This window comes from Trifolium pratense, linkage group LG3, assembly GCF_020283565.1.
Source record: "Trifolium pratense cultivar HEN17-A07 linkage group LG3, ARS_RC_1.1, whole genome shotgun sequence".
Classification (NCBI taxonomy): Eukaryota; Viridiplantae; Streptophyta; class Magnoliopsida; order Fabales; family Fabaceae; genus Trifolium; species Trifolium pratense.
In genome coordinates, this window is record NC_060061.1 from 3,303,039 (window position 1) to 3,329,873 (window position 26,835).

The window sequence follows — 26,835 nt, forward strand, 5'->3', positions numbered from 1 at the left end:
TAATTCTTACAAATAAAAAGATGGCATTAAAATTATTACGAAGATATCGCCATATATGAAACGAGATGATTAGAAGAAAAAAAATTGACCAAAATTTAGAATCCACTAAATTTGCGACATATATACAGTACACAAGTATACATAAAAGAAATTGATACCTCAAATTCTGACCATGCAAAAGGTTCAGCCGTTCAAATTAGTTTGTGATATTGAAATGTTTCCCAGGAATTTAGGAAAGGTATCAGATAAATATCTGGATCTTGAAATTTTGATTGAGAAAAATTGGCTCTTGACATATACCTAACGTTAATAGATAAGTTGTTTGAGGTCCAAGATTAAGGAAGTGGAAGCTAATATCGTTTGATCGTTGTCCATGAACCCTCTCTTTTATCAATCTTTCTTTGGTTTTTGTTAGATAACAATAATAAAGAAATTAGAAGGCAATTACGGGACGTGAAATAAATAAATAAAATTTTGTATGTAATAAACCATGATAAAGTGAGTTAAATCCGTGAGATTTATTTATTTATTTATTTTGTAAAGTAGTCTAGTGGCTAGAAATCTCATCTTTAAGGTAACCTTTAAGGTAGATGAACCACAACCACTGCATATATAATGTTCTGCCAACATACGTGAAATTTATCTTTTTAACTAGTCCTTTTGATAAGGCGGCTTGAAATTTTGGACCCATCTTAAACCATCAAACTTTATATTTGCCTTAATTAATTAGTTTGTGTACATTTGTTTACACTATTTTTTTGCATATCAATTCACCAACCCTCCTAACAATCAACATATTTTACATGTTTTTCCTTGTATTTAATTATTAATGAACCAACTCGTTTAACATTGCAACTTGGGAGGGGTTCTGCAAATCCTGCATCTTCAATGTATAAATTATATTTATTTGCAAATTGTTTTTGATTGGCCTTAGCCCAACTCGGTCCAACTAGCTGTCAAGTTTGGTCGACTTAAGCGTCAAGCTCAGCCTAATAGTACGTTGATCCAAGGTCACACGTCATTGCTCAACAATCATATAAGTCAACCCTTCTATAACAATTGACATCTGAATGATGAATATTTACCGGCAATCAAAACTTTCAAATCGTTATTCCGACACCCGATGTCATTATACACATTGATGATATTGGCTTTGGGCCAAAGACTATATATATTTTTCTAATGCTGAAGAGCTGGATGTTGTTACTTCTATCTCTAAAACCTCATATTTCACGTAAACACCAACTTGAATGTATTCCCTCTCACCTTACCAGAACTGAAGAGGAGCACCACCAGTCACGACAATCTCGTCAAGTTAGATCACAAATCATGATATTTTAAAATAACATGATTAAAAAAATAATTTGAGAAATGAAGGAGTATTTTGGCTTATTGTGGCTGCAGGCATGGACAAAAACGTCCCAAATCAAATCCAAAAAACCATGTCCCGCGTGTGTGTGTGTGAATGCTTTACATTTATTTCCTTCCTTCCTTCCTTCAACAAGCCACCGGATTGAAATTGAAATTAATTAACATTTGATTAATTAAATCATAATAACCAAGTCTCTTTGTAGTACTATACTAGTAATTCAAATTCAAACCCCTACATTAAAAATGTTAGTCAAACCTAAGACTTACAAATAATGGCCTCAACAAATGTAAACAAGAAAACTCATTTTCCCATTTCCACCGTTTTTTACAAGAAAGATACTCATTTTATTATTAGTACCACACTTGTTCCATTAAGGGTCAAACAAAAAATGGGTGAAACCATTGTTGAGAAAGCTCTAAAAAGCTTAGGAAAAGGCTTCGACTTAACATCAGATTTCAGGCTTAAATTCTGCAAAGGTGAAGAACGTTTGGTTCTTCTCAATGAAATAGAGAAAAGAGAATTACCAGTGCCAGGTTTTGGATCCATTAGAGATGTTTCTGTTGATATCAAATGTGATAAAGGAGATCGCACACGCTATCAATCCGATATCCTCACCTTCACCCAAGTAAGTGTTCATTCAGACATTTCATCAAACACCTTACATTTTTTCTTATTCTTACATATTTTGTATTTTATTTTTTTGTGTGTGATTGAAATTTGGGTTGTGTTGGTGTAAGATGTCAGAGTTATTCAATAGGAAGAGTTCAATTCCTGGGAAAATTCCAAGTGGATACTTCAATACAGTGTTTGGATTTGATGATGGTTCATGGGCAGCTGAAGCAGCTAATACAAAGTGTTTGGGTCTTGATGGATATTTGATACGACTCTTTAATCTTCATATTGATAGATTACCACTTATTCTTTCTAAACAAGTTCTTGAAGCTGTTCCTACTTCATGGGATCCTTCTGCACTTGCAAGGTAATCTCTTTCTTTTTTGTGTTTTTTTTTTTTTTTTTAACGAAGAACATGTCATTATAAATTTAAACACATAGAGTCCGACATGATAATTTCGATATTTCTAAGGGTAGAGTTAAGATTTGTGGACGTGCCTATTTTCTTCTTAATTCGAAATATATTAAATTTCAAGTAAGTTAAAATAAATTTCTCATGTACACAGATTAATTAATGCAGAGTCAATAATAATTCTTCAATGGTACTGTACCAAATAGTACCAATCAATCATGGAAATTAAACATCGTCACCCATATTATTACTAATGTGTATTTCTTGGTAATTTTCCTCTGGCTGCGTATCGTAGTAGAGAAAAAAGAAGGAAAAGTGTCACGCGCTTAATTTTTGTATAAAGTGTGTGAAAATTTTGTTTGTGAAAATAATATGATTACTTTGTGATAAAAAATAAAGAAAAATAGTCTCGTAACCGTAGCTTAAATGATATCTACTAAAGATATTATTAGAGTGATTGAAATTCGAACCCCGAATTTCACATCTAAATGTGTGAGTCTAGATATTGGACTAAAAAAAATAATAGTAGTGCACATGCTCAAGATTAAAAATGGAAAAGCAATTTGGAAACTATCACTTTAATTAATATGGTAAAAAAAATGAGATCGACTTAAACAAACTTACCTAACATGGTTAACTGATAAATCGACCGATAATATTAGATTGAATATTTTTATCAGAGTTTGAATTCAAGATTGTATAATGTATATTTCTTAATGAATATTTATAATTTGTCATTTTATCTATGTTGAGAAAATAACTCCTTAAAGTCATTAGATTTGATTTAGTGGTGAAAAAATTGAATAGTATACATAAAATTTTAGATTCGATACGTTAAAAAAAAAAAAAAAAACTCCTTAACATGGTTACTTAGCCATCAGCTGTGGATAAAACCACGTTGAAGGGTTTGGTAACGTCATAAGTACTCATACAACGTCGTCTCAATATAAAAGGTTATCTTATCTTGTTGTAAAAATCGTTAGTATCACATCAAAATGTTTGAGTTGAGATTTATATTAATCCTACTAGTTGATTTTATTATTATTGTGGTAGTCAACTTCAATACATCATTGGTTTGAAGGGTTACATTATTATTTAGATCAATTGTTAGGTCTGAACCAAATTTAATTGAACGTAATCGTGCAACATCGATACCTCAATTATTCAATCTTCCTTTTGTTAGCCACATAGTAATTAACATATATGTCATAGTCAAACTCTGCATTTGATCTACTGAAAAATTAGAGATAAGAATAAGACAGTTTTTTTTTATATCATGCACAACCAAACCATCCAATAAAAAAAGGGTCTTGTTAACATATGCCAAAATAGAAATTCAACATTTAATGATACAAGAAATTTAATGCTTCAAAAGTCAAAATGCACAAATTAGCATTTAATAATTTCTATTTTTGCTTCCTTAACATGTGCCTTAAGGGCACAATTTAACATTCTGCATAAAAAACACCAACTAGAGAATGCAACCCCTGACCAGACCATGAAAACATTTAAGAGATGTAACCACCAATGACTTAAATCATTATGATTAGTTTTGATACCAATCATTAAATTGAACTCTTGGTAAGGGAAGAGGTGTAACCACCGATGACTTAAATTAAATCATCATTATGATTAGTTTTGACCCGAAATCATTAACTTGAACTCTTGTTAAGGGAAGATTGATAATGTTTGAACTTAACTTCACATCAAAATTATGATTTAAGTTGGATTCTATATAAGCTCTCACATAAGATTCATAACTTCTGATGTGAGATTCTAAGTTGGATTCAAGAAACCCTCATTACACATGAAAATCGGTAACAAAAATGATATTGTTACTCTCGTCTTCTCAAATTCACCAAACAAATTCTAACCAAATAAGAATATTGGAAAATAACCCAAGTCTTGTAATATAATAAAGCTTGCAATAAGAGTGATACTCTTCACTCTACAAACTGATTTTGTTAAGATTGAGTTAGATTCAACTCAAATTCTAATACGGTGTCAAAGCCTATTTAAGATATGTCGGACCACATGTTATTAGGTTACCACTATTAGAGCAGTCGAGCCACACTCTAAATGTTCAGTCCTATCGTGAGTGGGTGCTAAGAGTCCCACATTTAATGAAACGTGAACTGAACATGTGTTCATAAGTGGGATAATCATCACCTTACAAGTCGGTTTGTAAGATGGAGTTAGTTCAAACTCAAATAATACGACATTAGATCCTACTCAAGATCTATTGGGTCATTTTCTATTTTGTCACTACTATTGGACCACTTGGGTCATGTTTTAGATGTCTAGTTTTGGACGTGAAGAAGTGTATAAAGACTAAATAGTCACACATTATATGATATATGACTTAGCAACATATTTATAAGTGAGAACAATTTCTACCTTACAATCCAATTTTTTGAGAATGAGTTAGACTCGATATATAAAACATAATACACGGTCAAAATTGTAGCAAATTTCCAGTCTTAAAACTTAAAAAAGATGGAAGATTTTCAAAGATAATTTTAGTCTTTTTTGGGTCAGCTATTGACTACAAAACATTCCAACTATTAAAAATTTGGCGAATGATCATCTAGGGCAATTGAGATACAGTTCATTTGCAATTTAAGGCATTTGTACTAAGACGAATAAGATATTTTTAATGTCTCTGTCTTGATTGAAAGAGACACTCATGTTTAGTTTAAGACAATGTCTTAAATAAAATTATATATAGTGTATGAAACCTATGAAGAAAAAAGAAGAAGTTTGGATCACAATCAGTATGTATCTTAAACATCAATTGTGCATGTGTTGATTTATACTTTAATTTTGAGTTCAAAAGTATGGTTCAAGTAAAAGATAAAAAAAATACTCTTACTTGGATCAAATTATATGATTTAAAACTATTAACCAAACATACTTAAATTAAGATTAATTACATTGTTTGATACATTAGGGAAATGCTACTACATAGTACTCCTACTAGTACCTTCTTGGTTGAAAATGTAGAAACTAAATTTGCTATATGAAGTTCCTTAATTGATGTTCTTGAAATATTAATTTTTTTTTATCAGATTCATTGAGAACTTTGGGACTCACATCCTTGTGGGACTTAGCATTGGTGGCAAAGATTTATTGCTGGTCAAACAAGATGTGTCTTCCAACTTGGGGCCATCAGAGCTCAAAAATCACTTGGATGAGCTTGGAGAACAGTTATTTAGTGGGACATGCAATTTCCTTCCCAAAAATAAAGATCAGAAACACAAGGTTAAATATCTTCACATAATTATTAAATTAAGCTAAACTTATGCAAATAACAACAACTTTCATAATGTGACTTATTATTCTTAATAATCACAATGTGATATGCTTAAAACATAGGTACCACCTGCTTTCGATGTCTTTGGTCCGCAAACCATCGCCTTCAACGGCTCTGCATCCGTTTGCACAAAAGATGTATGTTTCCTATTGACACGCGGCACAATTTCACACACCTGTTTCGAGTTTTTTTTACCTAGTTTGTGCTCTTGGAAGTGCACATGATTTGTACTAGTACAAATAATAATTTTGCTATGTTTATGAATAATTGAAACTGAATTGATATTTCAGGGAATAACAGTGATATGTGCAAAGAGGGGTGGGGATACACAAGTGAGCAGCCATAGTGAATGGCTTCAAACAGTTCCTAACAAACCAGATGCAATGGATTTTACTTTCATTCCCATCACCTCTCTTCTTAAAGGTGCTCCTGGTAGGGGCTTCCTTTCCCATGCTATCAACCTCTATCTTCGATGTAAGTTTATTTTACTCGTGTTATCTCATCTAAACGTTTTTATGTACTATCTCCATGTCCGATTAATTTAGTAGGTGAAACACAATTTTTAATTTTCATCATTGCAAGAAATACATGTAGAAAAAGATTATAGGCAAATTATAATGTGTATTTTTAAGCTTTGACCTGACTTGAATTATAATGTCAGATTTGTCATTCTTTCTTGACTTCCAATCACACAAGCTAGCTTTAAACTTTTGGGTCCCATTCATAATGTTTATAGTTATTCTTGAGCACATTTTCCTTTCTTGGTTGTTGAACTAATGAGACGAAATTAAATTTATATGAAATGCAGATAAGCCTCCAATGTCAGATTTGCCATACTTTCTTGACTACCAAGCCCACAAGCTTTGGGCTCCTGTTCACAATGATCTTCCTCTTGGTCCAAGTACAAACATAACCACTCTTTCACCTTTTCTCACCCTCAACTTGATGGGTCCCAAACTTTATGTAAATACTGATAAGGTATTTAATTTTCAAAGCCTTCCCTATCAGTAATTAGACTTTCATTTCATGTTTTTTTTCCCTAAGTTTCTTACTCACTCATAATAGGTCACAGTTGGCCAAAGACCAATTACAGGGATGCGCTTGTTTCTTGAAGGCATGAAATGCAACAGGTTAATTACCCATTACTCGTAAAATTATGAAGCACAGACACTCCTTGGATTAGACGTGTTCCGGTGTCTGACACATGTTGTGTCCGATACCGACATGATGCCGACACTTATAATTACATTGAATCATGTCATTTACTCAAATTATTATCGGTGTTGACGTGTCAGTGTCATGTCTGGTGTCAATGTCTGTGTCCGTGCTTCATAAATTATTCTTGAGATTAATTGCATTTTTAGTTCCAAGTATCAACATTGTGTAATTTTGTTCCCTGGTTATTTCAATTGTTATCATCAAGTGCTTCCGTCCATTAATCTAGACGTCAATAGCTTACATGATCAACTTGAGTCTGAGTTAGCGCTGACTTTAACAAACACCGACCATATGAATTTGTGGAGCAGGCTTAAGTCAGCGCCAACTCATATTTATGTTGGTTTTGTAGTCTTCTATATGTTAAACGTGAAAAAATTAACAAATCTACGAAGGTATATTATAACAATTGGGATGCCTAAAGAACAATTTACACAATTGAAATGCATAGACCAAAATTGACTACAAAAAATGCAATTAAGTTCTTTCAAGTTCTGTCTTAAAAGAACTCATCTTAGTTAAGATTGTTTACAAAGATGTTTGTTACACAGATTAGCCATACATGTGGAACATCTAATAAACACTCCAACAATGCTTAGCAACAAAATTGAGGACACAACAATATGGTCACAAGAAATCGATGATGATCGTTACTTTGAATCAATAAATGGGAAGAAATTTTCCCATGTATGTACAGCACCAGTAAAATACAATCCTAAATGGAGCTCAGACAATAATGTAGCATTTATTGTTACAGGAGCACAACTTCATGTGAAGAAACATGACAACAAAAGTGTTCTTCATCTAAGGTTATTGTTCTCCAAGGTGTCTAATTCTTTTGTTGTTAAATCAAATTGGACACAGGGTTCTTCTAGGTTGTCTCAAAAATCTGGAATTTTCTCAGCAATAAGCACATCAATTTCTAGTTCTAGTTCTAGTTCTAGCAAAGACAAAAAGAAATCAACAGTAGTTATGGATTCAAGTGTGTTTCCAACAGGACCTCCAGTGCCTGTACAAACACAAAAAATGTTGAAATTTGTGGACACATCGGAGTTATGTAAAGGTCCACAAGACACACCTGGTCATTGGTTGGTTACTGGGGCTAAATTGGTCATAGACAAAGGTAAGATATGTTTATGGGTCAAGTTCTCTTTGTTAAATACTAGCTTATGAATAAAAAATCCAAATAAAAAAATATAAAAAAAAAAATAAAAAAAGGAAAGATTTTGAAGTTTAAATATTTCCTTTATTTTTTGGTTAAAACAAGTTAAGTGCTTCTATTATGTAAATTGTCACATACATGAGATATACCCTTTGTATAATTAATATCTCCAATTGTACTATAGAGTTAGCTATAGGATCATTATTTCTTTCATTGGTTTTGTAAGTAGCTCTCAACAAAATCAAGGACTTACAATATTGTATTTGTATATTTCTAAGCATATGTTGCTATCAATACATTGAAAAATCATATCTCTAACTTGGATATTGTTGGGTCATGAGGGAAACGAGGGATCTCGCCACATTAAATCAAATACAATCAGATAAATTAGTAGGATATTATATTTAATCTAAAATTTTAGGTTGTATGTTGCTCGCTCAATATTCATTTTTTTTAATTTAATGCGAGTCTCTTATTCAAATTTGATATACTAACTTTTCTCTTGTGAGTCCATCAATTCATCTGAATATTTATCATTCGAGCCATTTTTCATCCACATAAACTTGAATTGTCGGTGCTACAATACTAATGTAATATGTTGCCTAACCAACAATGTTAAGAAGATCTTTTATACAAAGTGTCGGTCGAGTCATCGTCTTTGATACCACCGTTAAGAAGTCTCACATCGGTTGAGAGATGATTTGACTAAGTGTTTATAAACTAAAGACAATCCTCACCTTACAAACCGGTTTTGTAAGGATGAGTTAGACTCAATACTCACCAATTTCTAAGATGGTATCAGAGCTTCTTCACGATCCGTTGGGCCACCTGCACTAAACTCAATAGTGTTGAGCATCAATCTTCACCTTACAAACCAATTTTATAAGGATGATTTAGGCCCATTTTTAAGAACCACAATTGGGTTATATAACGGAAGTTCTGATGATCACAATAGATCAACTCAAACACACAAATGAGTTGTTACTATTTTCTCTTTTTTCTTTCCATCGAGTGACGAAATGTTGTTGAAAGCATGATGCATATAATCATCATGTTAGCAGAAACCGTGTCATTTGACTTCCCGTGTGATCGGAATGTGAACATGCTTATGCTTTGCATCTTTCTATCATGAATATACACTACAAAACTTGTTGAATAGAAATACTACTACTAGTGTTTTTCATCTCTATGCAGCACTGTTAAAAAATTTAGGAAGAATTTATCGTTTATTTAAGTCTCACAAAATTTGAGTGATTAATTCTACAATTATAAGTAGAGTATACCTAATTTATGCAAAAATAAAAAAATGTTTCGGTACCAAAAAATGTACCCGTATTTTTTATTTTTTATTTAATTTAAATTAAAACTCAACGTCGATAATATTGATGTTGTTCAATTGTATATCTCCTTCAACTAATTTAATCAATTTCAATAAATACAGATGTAGAAGTAAAAACAGTAATATTATACACGGCAAAAATAGATATATATAAAAAAAAGACTTAATTAGTAAGATGGTCCCTTAAAGACATTTTTGGTTTCACATTGGTCCCTTAAAGAAAAAAAAGTCCGAATAGGTCCCTTAAAGAAAAAAATGTTCGAATATGTCCCTTAAAGACATTTCCGTTAATCAGTTTGGTCCTTTCCATCCATTTTTTCGAGGACCAAACTGATTAACGGAGATGTCTTTAAGGGACCAAACTGATTAACAGAGATGTCTTTAAGGGATCTATTCAGACTTTTTTTTTTCTTTAAGGGACCTATTCGGTCCTTTTTTTCTTTAAGGGACCAATATAAAACCAAAAATATCTTTAAGGGACCATCTTACTGATTAAGCCTAAAAAAAATACATTGTATCCAAAAAAAATTACATTTGTTTTTTACAATTATAATTGGTAGATATTTGTTAAAAACATACCCTGGATTATTACTTATTACTTATTAGTACCTTTTCCTTTTCGAAACAACCCTCGTTAGTTTTTTTAGTGACAAATTGTTATTAGTATATTATAATTATGTTTTTTATTAGATCTAGTATTATTATTGAGAAAAAGGTAATATATGCTAATAATTTATGTAAAAAATGTTAGTAATTACCTAAAAATTATTAATCACCTGAAACATATTAATTTTTTTTTTTGTGTTAAACGAAACGACATACACTATCGAAATTTTTATACATAAGTGAAGTTTCAAATTTAAATCCTATTCAACTTAACAATATTTATTTGTTTTTGTGCTAATCGGGTATCTATGCGCACAACCGCATAGACTATTCGTGTCTTGTGAAACTCAAATGAGTGACAAATTTTTTGTAAGAGTTTTAATACTGTTGCATGCTCAAGTCATGAATCGAACTCAAAACCTTGATTAAACTAGAAAAGACTCGCATCATCCCATCCAAATGTTCTTAGGTAACTTAACAATATTTATATTTCTCATATAAGTTGAAGTTTTTATTTTCCTTTTTTTTTTATTTACAATTGAAGAAATAATTGAACCTAAAAACTTCACACATATTATCTAAACCGCTCGCTAGACCCGACCAAACTCAATGACTTCAGACTGTTTTATTAAATGTCTGAGACATTATGTCATTTGTGGATCTTCAATGTTAGAACTAATTAATTATTTCATAAATTTGGAAGATCAAATCAAGGAAAAAAATTTCAGCAATAAATTAAACGATAAAAAATCACTTAGTAATTTTTTTATAGAATAAATATATTCAATTAAAGTACCAATTTTTTTTTTATTACTACTACTAATTAATAGCATACATTTATATCCTTCAAAAAAAAAAAGAGCATACATTTATAATTAGACGAGATATGAGGATACTTCACCCCATAATAATTTGGAAACAAATCATATAAATCAATAGGTCAATTTACCGGTACTATCCATAATTAATTTTAATTAATATCTACTACTAATCATATAACCAATTTTTATTTCAGATGCATATAATTTATTTTGAGTTTAATTGATATGCACCGACGGTGTAAAATAGTTATACACCATCGTCCAATAAATAACCATCATTTTACCATGTCATGTCAAGAAAGTGGGGTGAAGTGGGGTGATGTGACGGAAAATATGGTTGATATTGGTTGATAGTGTAAAATTATTTTACACCGTCGGTGCATATCAATTAAATCCATTTATTTTTATTAATATTTGAGTTTAATTGTTGTGCACCGTCGGTGTAATTTTTTTTTACACATGCATCCAATAACACGTTGCCACATCATTTAATGAATGTGACACATCATGTGTTTTTAATTACCATACATGATGTATCGGTATATTATTGGACGCATGTGCAAAATAAATTTACATCGACGGTGCATATAAATTAAATTCTTAATATTTGAGTAAAATATTTCCAAGTTTTGGAGAGGTAGTTTTAAAAAAAACTTATTGATATACACTGACGGTGTAAAATAGTTTTACACAATCGTCCAATAAATAATCATTATTTTATCATGTCATGTCAAGAAAGTGGGGTGATGTGGCGAAAAAAATCATAATCAATATCTACTACTAATTAAAATATTCTGCCATAAAAAAGAATAAAAAAATAATGTAATTGCTTGCTTAATATTTACTTTCCCATATGAATGAATGAAGAATAAATAAATGCCAAAAATCATGATCATGAAACAATGCCAAAAATCACGTTCATAGAATAATAATATTCAGGACAGTGTGAATCCATGGACATACAGTTGACTTTCTGGAACTTGATATCTCTCATTGTTCTTCTTATTGCCTTATACGTCTTCTTCTTCTTCCGCAAAAACCCATCTTCTTCTATGGCCGAAAATTCCTCCAAATCCATCTACGATTTTACTGTCAAGGTTACATTTTTATCCCCTTTTATTTGTTTTTAATTTTGCTTAAAAATTGTTTCTTGATCATACCCACTTGTGTTTTTATGTATTTTTCAATATAATTACTTGAAAAAATTGTGTCTTGATCATACCCAATTGTTGTTTCACTCAAATTATTTGATGGGTCAATGAATATTGTTGTTGCATTCAAATTGCAAATTGGTCCAATTTGATTTGATTTCATATCTCTTTCTTTGCATGTTAATTTTTAAGGAGATTAATAAAAGTGTGCTTATTTGTTTGATTTATTTTTGTTTTTGAAATGAACTATAATGAATTATGATTGCAGGATATCAGTGGAAATGATGTTAGTCTGAGTCAATACAGTGGGAAGGTTCTACTGGTTGTGAATGTTGCCTCACAATGGTAACTTAATCTGATGAATTATTTTTTGGTTATTGCTTATCTACTAATTTACCTGATCTACTAATTTTAATTGAGTTGTTTTATAAACATCTTACTCTGTTGTGTTCATTTCAATCATTGCCCTTTAGGATGTAATTCCTATACACCGTTGTTGAGAAGGTTTGTTTACACTGTCAATCAATTATGATCGTCGCACATTAAAAATGTTTGACTTTAATCATAACTACTTTTAAAGTCACGCTCGCGCATATTATTGGTTGTGATTTGTTGACAGTGTAAAACTTTTATATCAGTCTTCATTTGCGCAAAAAGAAAGAAAAAATTGAAAAGTATAGTTTTTTTTTTTTGTTGACACAATTGAAAAGTATAGTTAGAACGTAGGGATTGTGCTGTTTGATTTGTAGCAAAAATAGTTAATCTATTTCCGTGTTTGATGTCCGAGAAAGGTCACAAAATTATTCTGTACAAGTATGATACTTGAATTTCACTATCACGAAACAAGAATACTTGAATTTTATTCAGTGATCTGTTTTCACCTGTAGGTGAATCTTTTATTTAGTTCATATTTCAAATAAAAGAACCCAGATCTTTAGTCAGAAATTTAATTATATTGTAGTACGATAAAATTGTTGTCAGACTGGACTTTCACATGCGGGTTTACTGTGAACTAATCTCTAAAGACACTGAAAAGCCATATATTCTAGGGCTAACACAATGACTTCTGTGTCGGATGATGCTAAACAAGCTTTAAGTATTTTTATTTTTTTTGCAAAGGCTTTCAGTTTCTTATTAACAGAAACTACGACTAAAGACAGAACAATCTATAACATTTAGAGCGACAAATATTTTATGCATGTTTCCCTCACCATGATAAGTGTCATGCTTATAAGAAATTATTGTTCTCAATTTTATTCTGTCTATAACTATAATTATACTATTCTAAATATTCTAATTGATTTCTGCAGTGGTTTGACACAAACAAATTACAAAGAGTTGAATGTATTGTATGAGAAGCACAAGAATCAAGGTCTGTCATTTTAGCTGCCAAATAAAAAAACAAAGAAATTTATACTTAATGAGCTTTAATTCTATTATACTGATACACGTAATTGTGAATTGTCTAGGTTTTGAAATCTTGGCATTTCCATGCAACCAGTTTCGTAAACAGGAACCAGGATCCAGCGAAGAAATCCAGAATGTTGTTTGCACAAGGTTTAAAGCTGAATTTCCAATCTTCGATAAGGTGATTACCGCGATTTATTATAGATAAATACTTTTTAACTTATAAATATGTATATGCCAGATTATATGGAAATCATCCTAAAATAATCAAACTATTATAGGTTGAAGTCAATGGGAAAAATGCAGATCCACTTTACAAGTTTTTGAAGGACCAGAAAGGGGGAATATTTGGAGACGGTATCAAGTGGAACTTCACAAAATTCTTAGTAAACAAAGAAGGGAAGGTTGTGGAGAGATATGCTCCTACCACCTCTCCTCTAAAGATTGAGGTTAGCGTCATTTTAGTGCTTAGATTTTAAGCAACGTTTCTATCGTTCTATGTTAGTCTTCAACATTTAATTGTAATCGAACCCCTTTGGCATCTGTGCTGCAATTACATGTTTAATAAGTTATACGTTTCATCTTGCAGAAGGACATTGAGAAGCTTTTACAGTCTTCTTGAGAACTAAACTCATGCTGCAGAGGTTAGTTTTGCAGTAATTTATTTTTCACCTTTTCCTTTTCTCGATGTTCAATACTTGTGGCAGCTCAAACTGATTTTGTCGAGTCTAAGTCTTGCATATGCAAATGCACATGTTCATTCATTTGAAAAATGTCTGGAGTTCTAATATTTCACTTCTTTTCAATGAACTACGCAATGACCTGATAAACCTTTACACAATGAAATATGCATATGCACATACTATAGTTCATTACTTTGGTTGACGCAGTTCATAGTATTTTAATTGTATCGGAAATCATTATCTGAACCGAAATACTATCAAATCGAATGTGTTAGGATGGTCACTAGAATAAAATATAAGGTATATTTTAGGAAAAGTTCTTAATATGATGTATAACTATAAAGTACTTTATATGTTGAGCCAATACATTTTTCACAATTGGATCCCTATCATGTCTGCAAATAATGTGTCAAATTTTAGTTTCTTACCGAGCTATTCTATTTATAATTTCTACCTCAATTACATTTAGATGGCCATGGTGGCTCTTAATCTACAAGTTAATTGGAAGTTCTTTCTCAATTTATGCATTTCTAACTTCTTCCTTCTGTTATTCACAGGACAAGGAACTTCGCGAGAGCTTGAACTATTTATTACTAGTTAATTTATGGCCTGAAAATTTCTTAATATGTTGTGTATCTGGATTATGTAATAAGCACAATTTGGTGTTCTCGCTTTCTTAGCAAAATAACATAACGTATCAGGATGCACGCTATTTTATTTTATATGATTCATACTTCATAGATTGATTTGCGTTGCTTATCGACATATTATTATTATTGAATGGATCATCTTGTTTAGTTAGTAACTTTCTTTATGAGTGATGACTTATTTGGCAAAGACATTCATACTAATTGCAAAACACATGGTAATGAAAAACCATGAAGTTGCCTAAAGGAAGGGTTAAGTTAGCTTTGAGCTATAATTGATTTTTCCTGAGGGAAGGGTAAACCATACTGATTGCTAGGGTTGTTCATGGTCGGTTTTTCTCTAAAACCAAACCATATCCATTTATAAACCGTTTATTTGGATTAGGATCCAAAACCAAATCCACTTTTTATTTAAAACCGGCTACTAAACTGGTTATAAAACAGATGGTAATGAAAAACCAGATTAGAATTTTGCTGTTGGTGGGATACATTTAGATTGTTTTTAGATGTACACAACCAGATCTGGTCTGGAAATGCATGTAGGTGTGATCGGAAGTATACTAAATATTGTATCCTTCGCATGAGGTTTCCGGAGTTCTAGCTGATGAATTTATGAGTGTTTTCTTCACCGGATCTTCCTCGGAGCAGTTCCATAGTAGTCTTTTTCTTTCCGTGAGCTTAGACCCGTTGTTTACAAAAAAAAAAGAGAAATAGTAATAAACATAAAAAAGAATACAAAAATCTGTCTTTTTCTTTTTGTGAGCTTAGACCCGTTGTTTACCAAAAAAATGAGGAATAGTAATAATAAAGGAATAGTAATAAACATAAAAAAAAACGAAAATCTGTCTTTTTCTTTCTGTGAGCTTAGACCCGTTGTTTACCAAAAAAATGAGGAATAGTAATAAACATAAAAAAAATGCGAAAATCTGATTAACATGGTACTTATACTTCAAAGTTTAAGAATTTCTTTTTGCGCCCCGATAAGTACCCATGCTCCCTATGAATTTCACGCGAGCAGTGTAAAAATGTCATCGTTTTGTCCCCATCCACCACACATTTATTTTTAATGAAACACAAAACACCCTACTTTTATAAAGTCCGCTACTTAAGTAGTGGATGTTATTTTTAAAAATTTCTGATTTTTATAACGTCCGCTACTTAAGTAGCGGAAGGGTAAAATTGGAAAATCGTAGGACGCGTGAGTAACCGGCAGGATGGCTAATGAACTTTTTAGCCCAACACAAAACAACTCGTTTTAAATTTGGGCTTAACAACATAGGTTGCAAGTAACCGGCATAAACTCATGTATTTTTCTTTTGCCACCCTATCCATTTTCTCACGCGCCTTACGAATCTACCAGAATACTCCCGTCCGCTATTTAGGTAGCGGATATCCCCAAAACTCTCTACCTTTATAATGTCCGCTATTTAAGTAGCAAAAGAATAAAATGGAAAAGACATGACGCGCATGAAACTAGTAGGGTAGCAAAAGAATATCTCGACTCTCAATTATTTCTTTTTATAGAAAGATCTTTGTTACCTACCGAAGAAATAGGAATGCGTAAGTATTTGTGGATTTTTTTATCTAATTGGGGAGTGGAAAATGTTATCGAACAGAGTATAGTACTGGGCTAACATTGTATACTATAGTGCTTATTATAGGATGATATGAAGAGGTTGAAATGCTGTCATCTTTAGTTTATTAAAAACATAATACATTTTTTTTTTTTTTTGAAATGATAATACATAAATTGATAATGTTTTTTTTTTGATATAGTAAATTGATAATGATTTAAATATGTTTTTTATTTATTAGTTAATATTTTTTGGTCAAAGTTTATTAATAGTATGTTTTTGATATACCTATTTTTATTTTAGTCTATGCTCATTTAATCTTGTATGACATGGTCTAAAAAATAAATTATAGTAGAAGAAAGAGGGTTGTATGAGAAGAACTAAGAACAAAACAAGAAGGCCAGAATAAAAAATATATTACAAGAACTGTTTAAAGTAAATAAAAATTCAAACGTGAAAAATACTAGTACTAGCCTATAGCATACATTGGAACCTTTTCATTTAGTTTAATAATTGCACGATTAATAAAGTTAATTGCTTATATTTATTTATTAAAATAGCTTAAATAATAATATTTTTTTATCTCATAAAAGTTTTTACTTTATCTTTTAGTTTATTAAAATGTTTTTTTATTCTTAGTTTTTAATATGTTTTAGTACATGCATTATAAAATTGTTCGCTATCCGACTCTTATGAAAATATTTGAAGTAGAGGAGAAAACTCATCCTATTGTATGTTTCACAGGATTTTTTACGAAGATTAATTACCTTTAAACAACGGTGAAAAAACTTCATACTTGTATTTATTTTTAGTGTAAACAGTGTATTTTTCGAGTCTTATATATGGGACCTAAAGGAGTGAAATACTCTCCCTAAGAATTTTAACTCTATCGTCCAACTTAAAAATCAAATCTATGACAAACATTATGTAACAATAATATTACAGTAAACAAACCATACAAACTCAGACATACAAAGTCTATTTTAATAACTGATGAGATATCATTGTTCACAAAATTAAAAAGCATAATCTAAATTTATTTATAAAGAAAACATGTTTGATTAACAACCTCATCACAAGAATGGGTGACCTATAAGTATAAGATATCTCAGAAAACAAAAACAAAACATAAGATCAATTCAATAGAAAATCCTCTAGTGAACCAAATATATCAGTCAGTTCTGCCTCCTCTGATGCCCTTGTTGTGTTGGCATTAGTATCATCATCACCACCAACAGCAGCACGCAAAGAACTCGAAGCATCAATTGGCAATGATGACATTGGCAGAGGTTGAGCCATTGGAATTTGATGATCCTTTGTTGAGCCATGGATAGAATTTGGCTCCTCCACCACCCTTGTTGTATTGGCATTAGTACTATTACCAATAGCAGCAGCAAAAAAAGGCGATACACCACGCAAAGAACTCGAAGCATCAATTGGCAATGATGACATTGGTGTATTGGCATTAGTACTATTACCAACATCAGCAGCACAAAAAGGCGAAACGCCACGCAAAGATCCCAAAGCATCAATTGGCAATGATGACATCGGTGTATTGGCATTAGTACTATTACCAATATCAGCAGCACCTAAAGGCAAAACACCGCGCAAAGATCCCGATGCATGCAATGATGACATTGGAACAGGCTGAGGCATTGGAATTTGATGAGAACTGCTCCCTAATGAAAAGCTTCCACCTAGCGTCTTTCGAAAATCAGCATTAAGATTACTATTAAATAACGAATTAATGCCAAATCGACCGCAATTGAGCTGGTTGACAGAAGCTGAACTATTTTCTGAAACTGGCATGCTAGTTTGCTGCAAGGGCAATACTGTATTATTCACAAACATTCCAAAACCATTAGCATGAGATATATTATTAGATGGTGGTGGAAGCTGCTGCCACATTAAATTGTTGGGAACTTGCTGAGAAGAATTGCAGAGATATGGCATTGAACTTTGTTGTAATGCAGCAAGAGAATTGTTAGGCCACAGTGATGATGATGATGATGATGTTAATATGGCATTTGGATTTTGGTACATTTTTGGCACTTGATTATGAACAACAGCATGAGTAGAAGTAGAAGGATCATAAGCTTGAAAATAATGTGACATTTGTTTTTGTTGCTGTTTTTCAGCCTCTGTCTTCAAATAAAGCCTAAATTTCTACAAAATAAAAAATATATATATATGACAATATTAATTACAGTTTTTAATTAGAAGCATAAACCACTAGTGTATTAAATAGTGTACAATTTATTATATTCACAAGATTCATATCTATGTTTCATGCAACAAGCATCTATAAGTAATTATTCAGACATTTAATTCTATTTACAAATTCATCGTCAATTCAAACAAGCACTAAAAAATAAATTATAGATAGATTTTTTTTTGCTTTCACCACCAGTTTAATCTGGTTCGATAGCCTCTTCCCGATCTCAGTTACAGAGGATTGCGGTCGATAATTTAATCAACTTATCCACCAAATCTAATAAACCGTTTTATCAGGATCAATTTTTCCAAACAATAAAATCATCATTTTTTTTTTATATATGTTTGTGTGTGACCATTTCAGTTTAAGACTGCACATTATTTTTTTGACAAAATTTCAGTTTAAATTTTTTATAAAACAGATTTTGGCACAAATTTGTAGAATTTAGACAAAATAAAAATACCTGTAGATGACTAGCAACTTGCTCTCTTGTCAATTCAGGCACTTTCATCTTTTCTAGAATTTTTCTTGGTACTGCATCTGAAAGCAAAAAAAAAAAAAAATTAACAAAATTGTTCTCACAAACCATAAAGAAAATAAAAATAAAAATATTTTCTAAACAAAAACAAGAATTGGTAAGGAATCGTACTATCAATGTTAAGATCCATTAGAGCATTGACAAATTTTTTATGCAATTCTCGTGACCATATAACTCGTGCTTTCTTAGGTGGAGATTCATGTTTATCTTTGCCCTCTTCAACAACACTCTCTTTTGTGTCACTATTTTCGACCTCTCTTTCTCTTGTTGCACCAATTAATGGCAATTTTGAATCATCTTTCTCTAATTCTTTCTTTACTTCAACCCCTAATTTTTCATTAATTTCTAGCTTTTTTGTTTCATTAAAAACTTTCATTGCAACATGTTTCCATATGAACTTGATTTGATCCTCACTCAATGGTTTGATCCAAGAATCACAAGCCCCGTTTATAACAGCCTTCATCACAACACTTCTTGAATCATTAGCACACATCACTGCATATGCGCACATACAAAAAGAACAATGTCACAAATAAGTATATACTAATGAATTAATCCATTTCAAAACAAATATACTCTATCAATTCTAAAATATATGCAAAATTGGATTAGCGAAAATTAATGTATTTGGTTTAAATTTTACACCAAATACATCAATTTTTGTTGAATAATTTTTACTTATATTTTAAGAAGAATGAAATACTAACAAATTAATCATGTGACGTAATAACACAATTAATTATACTTACTAATGACAGGGATATTAAATTGTTGTATAACATGTTTCAAAAAATCATAAGAATCCGTGTCGGGCATTTGAGCTTCAATCACTACCACATCAAAATAATCTTTTTTTTTGTTCAAAAGATTTAAGGCTTCAGAAACTTTGGTGCATGTCTTAACTGCAATAAAATAAATAAATAAAAATGTAATTTTTTATTTTTGAGAGTTTCATAGATTAACATAATTTAATTTAGAATTGAAAAATGTATTATAAATTAATCTACAAACCTGGATAATCGAATTGAGAGCACATTTTCTCAATAGTATTGAGAATATTGATATCATGATCAATAGCAAGAACCCTAACATTGGATGTAAATTGTTCAAGAGAAAGCAACTCTTCCTCAATAGAAAGTGTCATTGAAGAAGAAAAGAAATGAGACACAAGTGAAGTGAAGGGTGAAGTCAAGAAACCCACAACACAACGTTGTTAATTCAAAGTATGAATCATGGTTTGATTCAAGCAAGGTTGTAAGAATATATAGTTGAGGTAAAATTGTGACTTTAATCTAATCTAATTAAATTTTGAGTCAACTAGTTGTTTTAGACCTTCTTTTTAACATTCAATGTTTGAAATTTTATAAAAATACTAGTAATTGTTATAGTCTTTTAATGACTTGAATAGGAAATTATTAAAGGGGGATTTTTTTTTTTTGACTTAATTAATAATAGATATTTGAAAAATAAAATAACACAGTGAAATGATAAGAAAATATATTAGGAAATCAAGCATAATTACTTTTTTTAGGGAAAATAATTACATTCTTCTAAATTAATTAAAATTGGGTTTTCTCGTTGACCGATTAATTTAAAATCAGTAAAGTATTGTTTTAAAAAATCAATATAATGTTTTTTAAGAAAACACTAATTTTTTTTTTTTTGAAGGAAAGAAAACACTATTTATTGAGTCAAAAAAAGAAAACACTATTTATTGAGTCAAAAAAATTATAAATCGGTGTTGGTAAAAAAATAAGTATAAATTGGTGGAAAAAAAAATAAAGTTACGATCTATTTTGGAATATAATTCACGAATTCTAAACAATCCTTTGAAATTTTTTAAAAATAAGGATTTTTCAATGTGGATGATATTGCATCCGATAAGTATTCTAAACCGCGTAATATCTAATTCAATGGACAATACTGATATTGTTAGGTTAAATATTTTTATCGAATTCAAATAAGAGAGACATCATGTTATATATATGAGTTTCAAGTGGTGTTTGTTAAGAAGTTTCACATCGAACATAAGTTGGTATTGACAAGGGTTTATAAGTAAGAGACATTGCTCATATTATAAACTGGTTTTGTAGGGTTGAGTTAAATTCAATTATCAATTCTAAGATGATATCATAGCTCTTCAAGATTTATTGGGCCATCTATTATTGGGTCACCCACCATTTATGGACAATGGTTTATAAGTAAGGAGACTTCTGACACCCTACCAGTTATTCGCAAACCTTACATCTTTCCCATTTTTTTCTTCTGCTACTTAAGTAGTAGACGTTGTAAAAGTAGTGTGTTGGAGCGGACAAGAGTATGTTTTATAGGATTGAGCAGACCCAACTTCTAATTCTAAGAGTATTTGTTACTTTGTCTACGGACAAAAAGAAATGTTTTTTTTCCTTATTAAGTACTTATTTGTTTTAAAAAAAATAATATCATTTGAAACTCACATACAACGCCAAGTTCCTAGTTTCATACCCTAGCATCCTCACAAGCACTACCCAAAACTCACATACTCAATTGCGAAGTGAATAAATTTATCCATCTTCCATAAAAACCAAGGATGGTAATGATAGGCTTCGTGTTCATGAACAATAGTAGCAACACTCATAACTAGTGCTTCAAAGTTTGGCCACCCAATAATGTGCAAAAAGGCTAGATTAAGTATTTCATAAAAATTGTCATGCATGGAATCTACTGTAAGAGAAACTTCAGAGCTCATGTATTGGAATACGTGAATATTTGCGAAAATAACAGTGAATATTTGCGAAAACAGAACTTGAACCATCATCAAAAATATCACTGCAATAACTGCAAGTGTCAGCAAGTTGTGGTTCAGGTGGCAACACTTCTGGAACCTTGATGCATAATCCATCTAGTAATGGTCCAGTTACCTTTGTTTTTCCACACTCAGCAGCCTCCATCACATGTTGGATTGAATTCTTCTGTTTAGCAATCAGTTTCTCACATGCTCTTTGAGTGGACACTTGAAGCTTTCTCTGGAGTAAAGAGAGAAATGCAGCTTGCGGCATGAAATTTGGAAGACCAATCCACTTAACCTCTTTCAAAACCTTAATTTCTTCAATTAGAAAATTCTTTATAGGATCACTTTCAGCACAGTTTTCATGATTACTTTCATATCGATTAAGCATCTCCAGCAACCAAGCAGCACAAAGCATGTGCTTGTCATCAAAATAATGGTTGTGCTGGTCCTTAGCCTGATTTTGAAGGGTTGGAAAGTTTGAAGGTTTTGAATTTAAGTTCTAACTCTTTCATTGGTTAGCCTTAAAGTTGTGAACTTGACTAGTAACTTGTTTCAGGGTTCATGCCTCAGGTCCTGGTGATTGTGTTCCTAGGCTTATTGGTTATCCTTTGAGGTTTGGTGAATGTAGGAAGGGGAATGGACGAATGGTCCTTGTGATGACTGGATTAGGATTACTTGTAGGGATGGGAACATTACTGTTGTTAATTTTCAATTCCTGATGAGCTTAATACTTGGCCTATACTTTGATTAGGGTCTTGGCTTTATGGTTGCTTGGGATGAAGGCACAAATTGATTATTGAAATTTCCAACAAAGCACTGTTATTGTCATATATATATATATATATATATATATATATATATATATATATATATATATATATATATATATATATATATATATATATATATATATATATATATATATATATATATATATATATGTGTGTGTGTGTGTGTGTGTGTGTGTCCTTAAATTTACAACCACAACATTTTTTGAGCTATCGATGATGAGTTACGATATGCTTTTAGACCAATATGGTGTGCCACGAGGAAATGAAATTTATGCAGTTGACAATTTGGATCGTTAGTCTTGATTGAACGACATATATAATGAGACATTGGTTTGACCTTGATCTAATAACTTTTGCTATGTGTCCAAAAAAAAAAAACTTTTGCTATGCTGACTGAGATTTTCATATAGGTAATCCTGAACACGGTTGACACATATTTTGATTCATTAAACATAGTGAAGAATTTGATCCAAAACTCTTGTATATTAAAGAGCATTGGTTGAGACACCAACCCTTTAAATGAATCTCAATACCATAAAAAGATTATTAGAGAGGTCATAGTAATGAACATGTCTATCTTTCAATCCATTTTATCTTTCTTGGTCGGATCTGCATCAAAGTCAAAGGCAACCAAATGGTTGAAAGTGGCAAAGTTGATGCATATGAAGGTAGTATGTGAAGAGAAGTTGGAGAATTTCAATGAATTGCAGTGTGTGGAAGCATCATTGAGAACCCTTTTAAGTGAAGGTTCTGATGTTTGCCAAGATGCAGGCTACACATGAAAATTTTGAGGCTTTGGAAAATGCTATTGATATGATAGAAAATGGTTTAGAGAGTGTATTTAGGCGTTTAGTTAAAACTAGAGTCTGTCTTTTGAACACAGTGACTCTATCTTAGGATCTGTTGAGGATTGAAAAATAGTGTATATACAATTCAATTTTTGTCCTATATTTCGCCTCTTTTACTTTCAATTTGAAGTTACAAAGTTTCATTGATGTGTGAAATTATGAATGATTTTATTCTTTGCTTAAAACTACAATTACAAAAGCTTTTTGGTAAACAAACAGAATCATCAATAAAAGGTGTAACTAAAACTTAAGTACTTAGTAACAGAATAATACATTGTAAATACAAAAATAAGATAAAGATTATTGCAACCTAAAACAAATACTTGTCTCCACCATCAGAGTTGCATAAAAAATACAGAGTCAATAGAATGCAACATGTGTTATAAAAGAGAAGTGTATGATACATTAAAACCTACTAAGATATCGAGTTTTCAAAGATCATATGTAGAGGTTGAATCATTGGAATTTGGTGAGGGATAATGTTGGGCTAAGTAAACATTTCGAACTTGTGCGTTTGGAAATTGTGCATTAAGAGTACTTATAAATGCTGGATTAATAATAGAGTTAGTCCCAAATCCATTGCAATCCTGCTGCTGGTTTATAGAAGCTGGCGAACTTGTTTCTTCCTCAGAGTCAGTTTGATAAAACTTAATTGGAACATTGTTAGGCTGGTGAGAAAAATTGTTGGGCTGCTGAGGAAAATTTGTTGGCATGAAATTATTGGGAACAACATGAAGAGTAGAAGCATCATAAGCTTGAAAATCAAACTCGGAAGATTCATTTGAAATCTTTGATTCTGTAGTAGCTTCTGCAATTCTGTTCTGTTTTTTTTGTTTCTTTGTCCCTCCACTCTTCAATTCAAGTCTGTATTTCTGCAAATCAAACATATGCAACAATATAAATTACGGATTAAAGGCACAAATTAAATGCAACTATATTAAATAGTGGACAATTTTTGTTTTGGTTTTATAATTAATGGAAACAAGATTGTTAATTATCTATGTTTCATGCAGCAATCTACATGATTATTATGGCATTTAATTTGAATGACTAAGACAATTTCATAGTTGAATTTGTCTCCTTTTTGGATGGACCTGGTATATATATATATATATATATATCAGAATAAGAGTTGAAGACGTATAATACAAGTCCATAAATTTAAAGGGTTACTACAATGGGAACTATGTAACATGAAAGTGAAAGAAAAAAAAATATAAATACCTGTAATTTACTAGCTACATGCTCTCTTGTCAATCCAGGCACATTCATCCTTTCAAGAATCTTTTTGGGTGTTGCCTCTGAAAAAATTAACAAAGAAAGAAATTAATAACTATCAAATAAGGGTAGTAAATATCAAAGAAAAAAAAAGAATTGGAAAAGAATCATACTATCAATGTTGAGTTCCACCACAGTTCTAATAAACTTTATATTCATCTCAGGTGACCATTTAACACGTGTCTTATTTGTTGATGATTCAGGTTTGTCATTATTCTTTTCAACACTCTCTTGTTTCACACTAGTGTTGATCACTCCTTCACTCATTAATTCTATGTTTTTATTTTCCTTCCAAAGTTTCCTTGCAACATGTTGCCACATGTTCATAATTAGACTCTCAGTTAAAGGTTTGATCCAATAGTCACAAGCTCCATCATCAATAGCCTTCATCACAGCACTTCTTGAGCCATCATCACACATCACTGCAATCACATAAAAATAACAATGTCACATTAATTATTAATTAATCAAGTGATACAATTATATAAAAAAAATTTTAAAAAAAATACAATTAATGATAAATATGTACTTACTAATAACAGGGATGTTGATTTGTTGGGTAACATGTTGCAAAAATCCATATGAATCCATATCATTCATTTTAGCTTCAATTAGCACCAAATCAAAAATATCTTTTTTTCCCAACAAAATATTGAAAGCATCAGAAACCTTGGAGCATGACTTAACTGAAAAAGGAAAAATAAAAACATTTAAAAAAAACACAAAAAGTTTGAGAAGATTGATAACTAATTTAGAAAGAAACAAGATAACATGTAATAGTTTACAAACCTTTGTAATTGAATTTATAGCATACTTTCTCAATAGCATTGAGAAGATTGATATCATGATCAATCACAAGAACCCTAATATGAGTTGAAAATTGTTGAGGAAGTGCCATTGCAATTGCAAAAAGAATAAGAAACAGAGTAGCCGCTCTAGTGAAGTGTGATTGTTTGGGTCTCAAGTATATATAGATTCTGTATTATGCCAGCTGTACTGTTTGTAATAATTATTTTAGATTTGTTTTAACGGTAATCTTGTTTTCTTAGGGTAGAAAAGAAAGATTTTGTAAAAGATATTTGTAAAGAAATTAATAATGATATGGTAAAAAAATAAAAAATTAAATCTTGTAGTTTTATTTTAACAAAAGATTTGATTTGGTTAGAAGGAAAAAAAAAAAAAGATTTTGATATCACAGACATGGGGATTTTAATTATAGAGTGGTTAGAGTAGGCTATAACCTAAGTTAATTCTAAGCAGAACATGCGTAATCAAGAAACGTCGAACAACAATCGTGATCAGCAGAACACGTTGGATAATCAAAATAAACTGCGATGATGCTAACCTGGCGTGTGAAGGCAGATGGGGTTTGGGAGCTATTTGCCGTCATTCCGATGGGGAGCTCGTCGCTGATTCTGGCGCGAGACTCTGCTGCTTTGGTGAAAGATGGGAATAGGAACCCTCCTAGATCGTATGTGGGAGATTTCATTAAGGGGATTAATTGTAACAAACTTGTTTTTAGGAATTGTGACTTTATAACCCGTATTTCTTTTAGAGTTTAATTGCTGTGCACCGTCGGTGTAATTTTTTTTTACACATACATCCAATGACGTGTTGTCACATCATTTAATGAATGTGACACATCATGTGTTTTTAATGACCATACATGATGTGTCTGTATATTATTGGACGCATGTGCAAAATATCTTTACACCGACGGTGCATATAAATTAAATTCTTTCTTTTATACTTCTAACTGACATTTTTGCCTTTGGTTACTTTGCTATGTACCGACCGAATTAATTTTACACAGTTGGTACATATCTTTTTTTTCTCTTAACAAAATCATAAATTTCTTTGGTTATTATTAGTTGAAATTTATTTTACACTGTCGATATACATATCCTTTCTTTTTCTCTTAACAAAACCATAAACTTCTTTTTTTACGATAAGGGTTTATTTGCTATATATTATATATAAAAAAATATTCATTAATTTAAGATTTAACTTGCAGAGATTTCTTTTTAAAATAACAAAAGTTGTTGTTTCAAAATGATCACAGTTGTATATTTTTAATATTT

At 31.1% G+C, this 26,835-nt stretch overlaps 4 protein-coding genes across 7 annotated transcripts; 2 read left to right on the forward strand and 2 right to left on the reverse strand.

Annotated features, from left to right (window-relative positions):
• Positions 1-1,418: 1,418 nt before the first annotated feature.
• Positions 1,419-8,404, forward strand: LOC123918432 (MACPF domain-containing protein At1g14780). 2 transcript variants are annotated; one of them, XM_045970486.1, is made up of 8 exons: positions 1,419-1,997; positions 2,110-2,351; positions 5,465-5,657; positions 5,772-5,846; positions 6,000-6,183; positions 6,518-6,687; positions 6,775-6,839; positions 7,476-8,404. In XM_045970486.1, exons 1-8 carry the CDS (start codon positions 1,644-1,646, stop codon positions 8,095-8,097), a joined length of 1,905 nt encoding a protein of 634 aa, XP_045826442.1. In that variant the 5' UTR covers positions 1,419-1,643; the 3' UTR covers positions 8,098-8,404. The 2 variants fall into 2 exon arrangements, with proteins under 2 accessions (XP_045826442.1, XP_045826441.1); XM_045970485.1 differs by lacking the exon at positions 5,772-5,846 and having other exon boundaries at positions 1,507-1,997.
• Positions 8,405-11,718: 3,314 nt separating this feature from the next.
• LOC123918433 (probable phospholipid hydroperoxide glutathione peroxidase) lies at positions 11,719-14,833 on the forward strand. The gene is made up of 7 exons (XM_045970488.1): positions 11,719-11,949; positions 12,272-12,348; positions 13,314-13,375; positions 13,473-13,591; positions 13,692-13,859; positions 14,000-14,054; positions 14,651-14,833. Exons 1-6 carry the CDS (start codon positions 11,806-11,808, stop codon positions 14,030-14,032), a joined length of 603 nt encoding a protein of 200 aa, XP_045826444.1. The 5' UTR covers positions 11,719-11,805; the 3' UTR covers positions 14,033-14,054; positions 14,651-14,833.
• Positions 14,834-18,601: 3,768 nt separating this feature from the next.
• LOC123913562 (two-component response regulator ARR2-like) lies at positions 18,602-20,211 on the reverse strand. The gene is made up of 5 exons (XM_045964345.1): positions 20,079-20,211; positions 19,817-19,969; positions 19,179-19,562; positions 18,993-19,069; positions 18,602-18,616 (listed from the first exon to the last, which is right to left on the reverse strand). The coding sequence occupies exons 1-5, from the start codon at positions 20,209-20,211 to the stop codon at positions 18,602-18,604; spliced, it is 762 nt and encodes a 253-aa protein (XP_045820301.1).
• A 3,625-nt stretch (positions 20,212-23,836) lies between these two features.
• On the reverse strand, positions 23,837-26,278 carry LOC123918434 (two-component response regulator ORR26-like). Of its 3 annotated transcripts, XM_045970491.1 has the most exons (6): positions 26,100-26,276; positions 25,544-25,617; positions 25,288-25,440; positions 24,868-25,176; positions 24,701-24,777; positions 23,837-24,348 (listed from the first exon to the last, which is right to left on the reverse strand). In XM_045970491.1, the coding sequence occupies exons 3-6, from the start codon at positions 25,352-25,354 to the stop codon at positions 23,908-23,910; spliced, it is 894 nt and encodes a 297-aa protein (XP_045826447.1). In that variant the 5' UTR covers positions 25,355-25,440; positions 25,544-25,617; positions 26,100-26,276; the 3' UTR covers positions 23,837-23,907. The 3 variants fall into 3 exon arrangements, with proteins under 3 accessions (XP_045826447.1, XP_045826445.1, XP_045826446.1); XM_045970489.1 differs by having other exon boundaries at positions 25,544-26,278; XM_045970490.1 differs by lacking the exon at positions 25,544-25,617 and having other exon boundaries at positions 26,100-26,275.
• Positions 26,279-26,835: the final 557 nt, after the last annotated feature.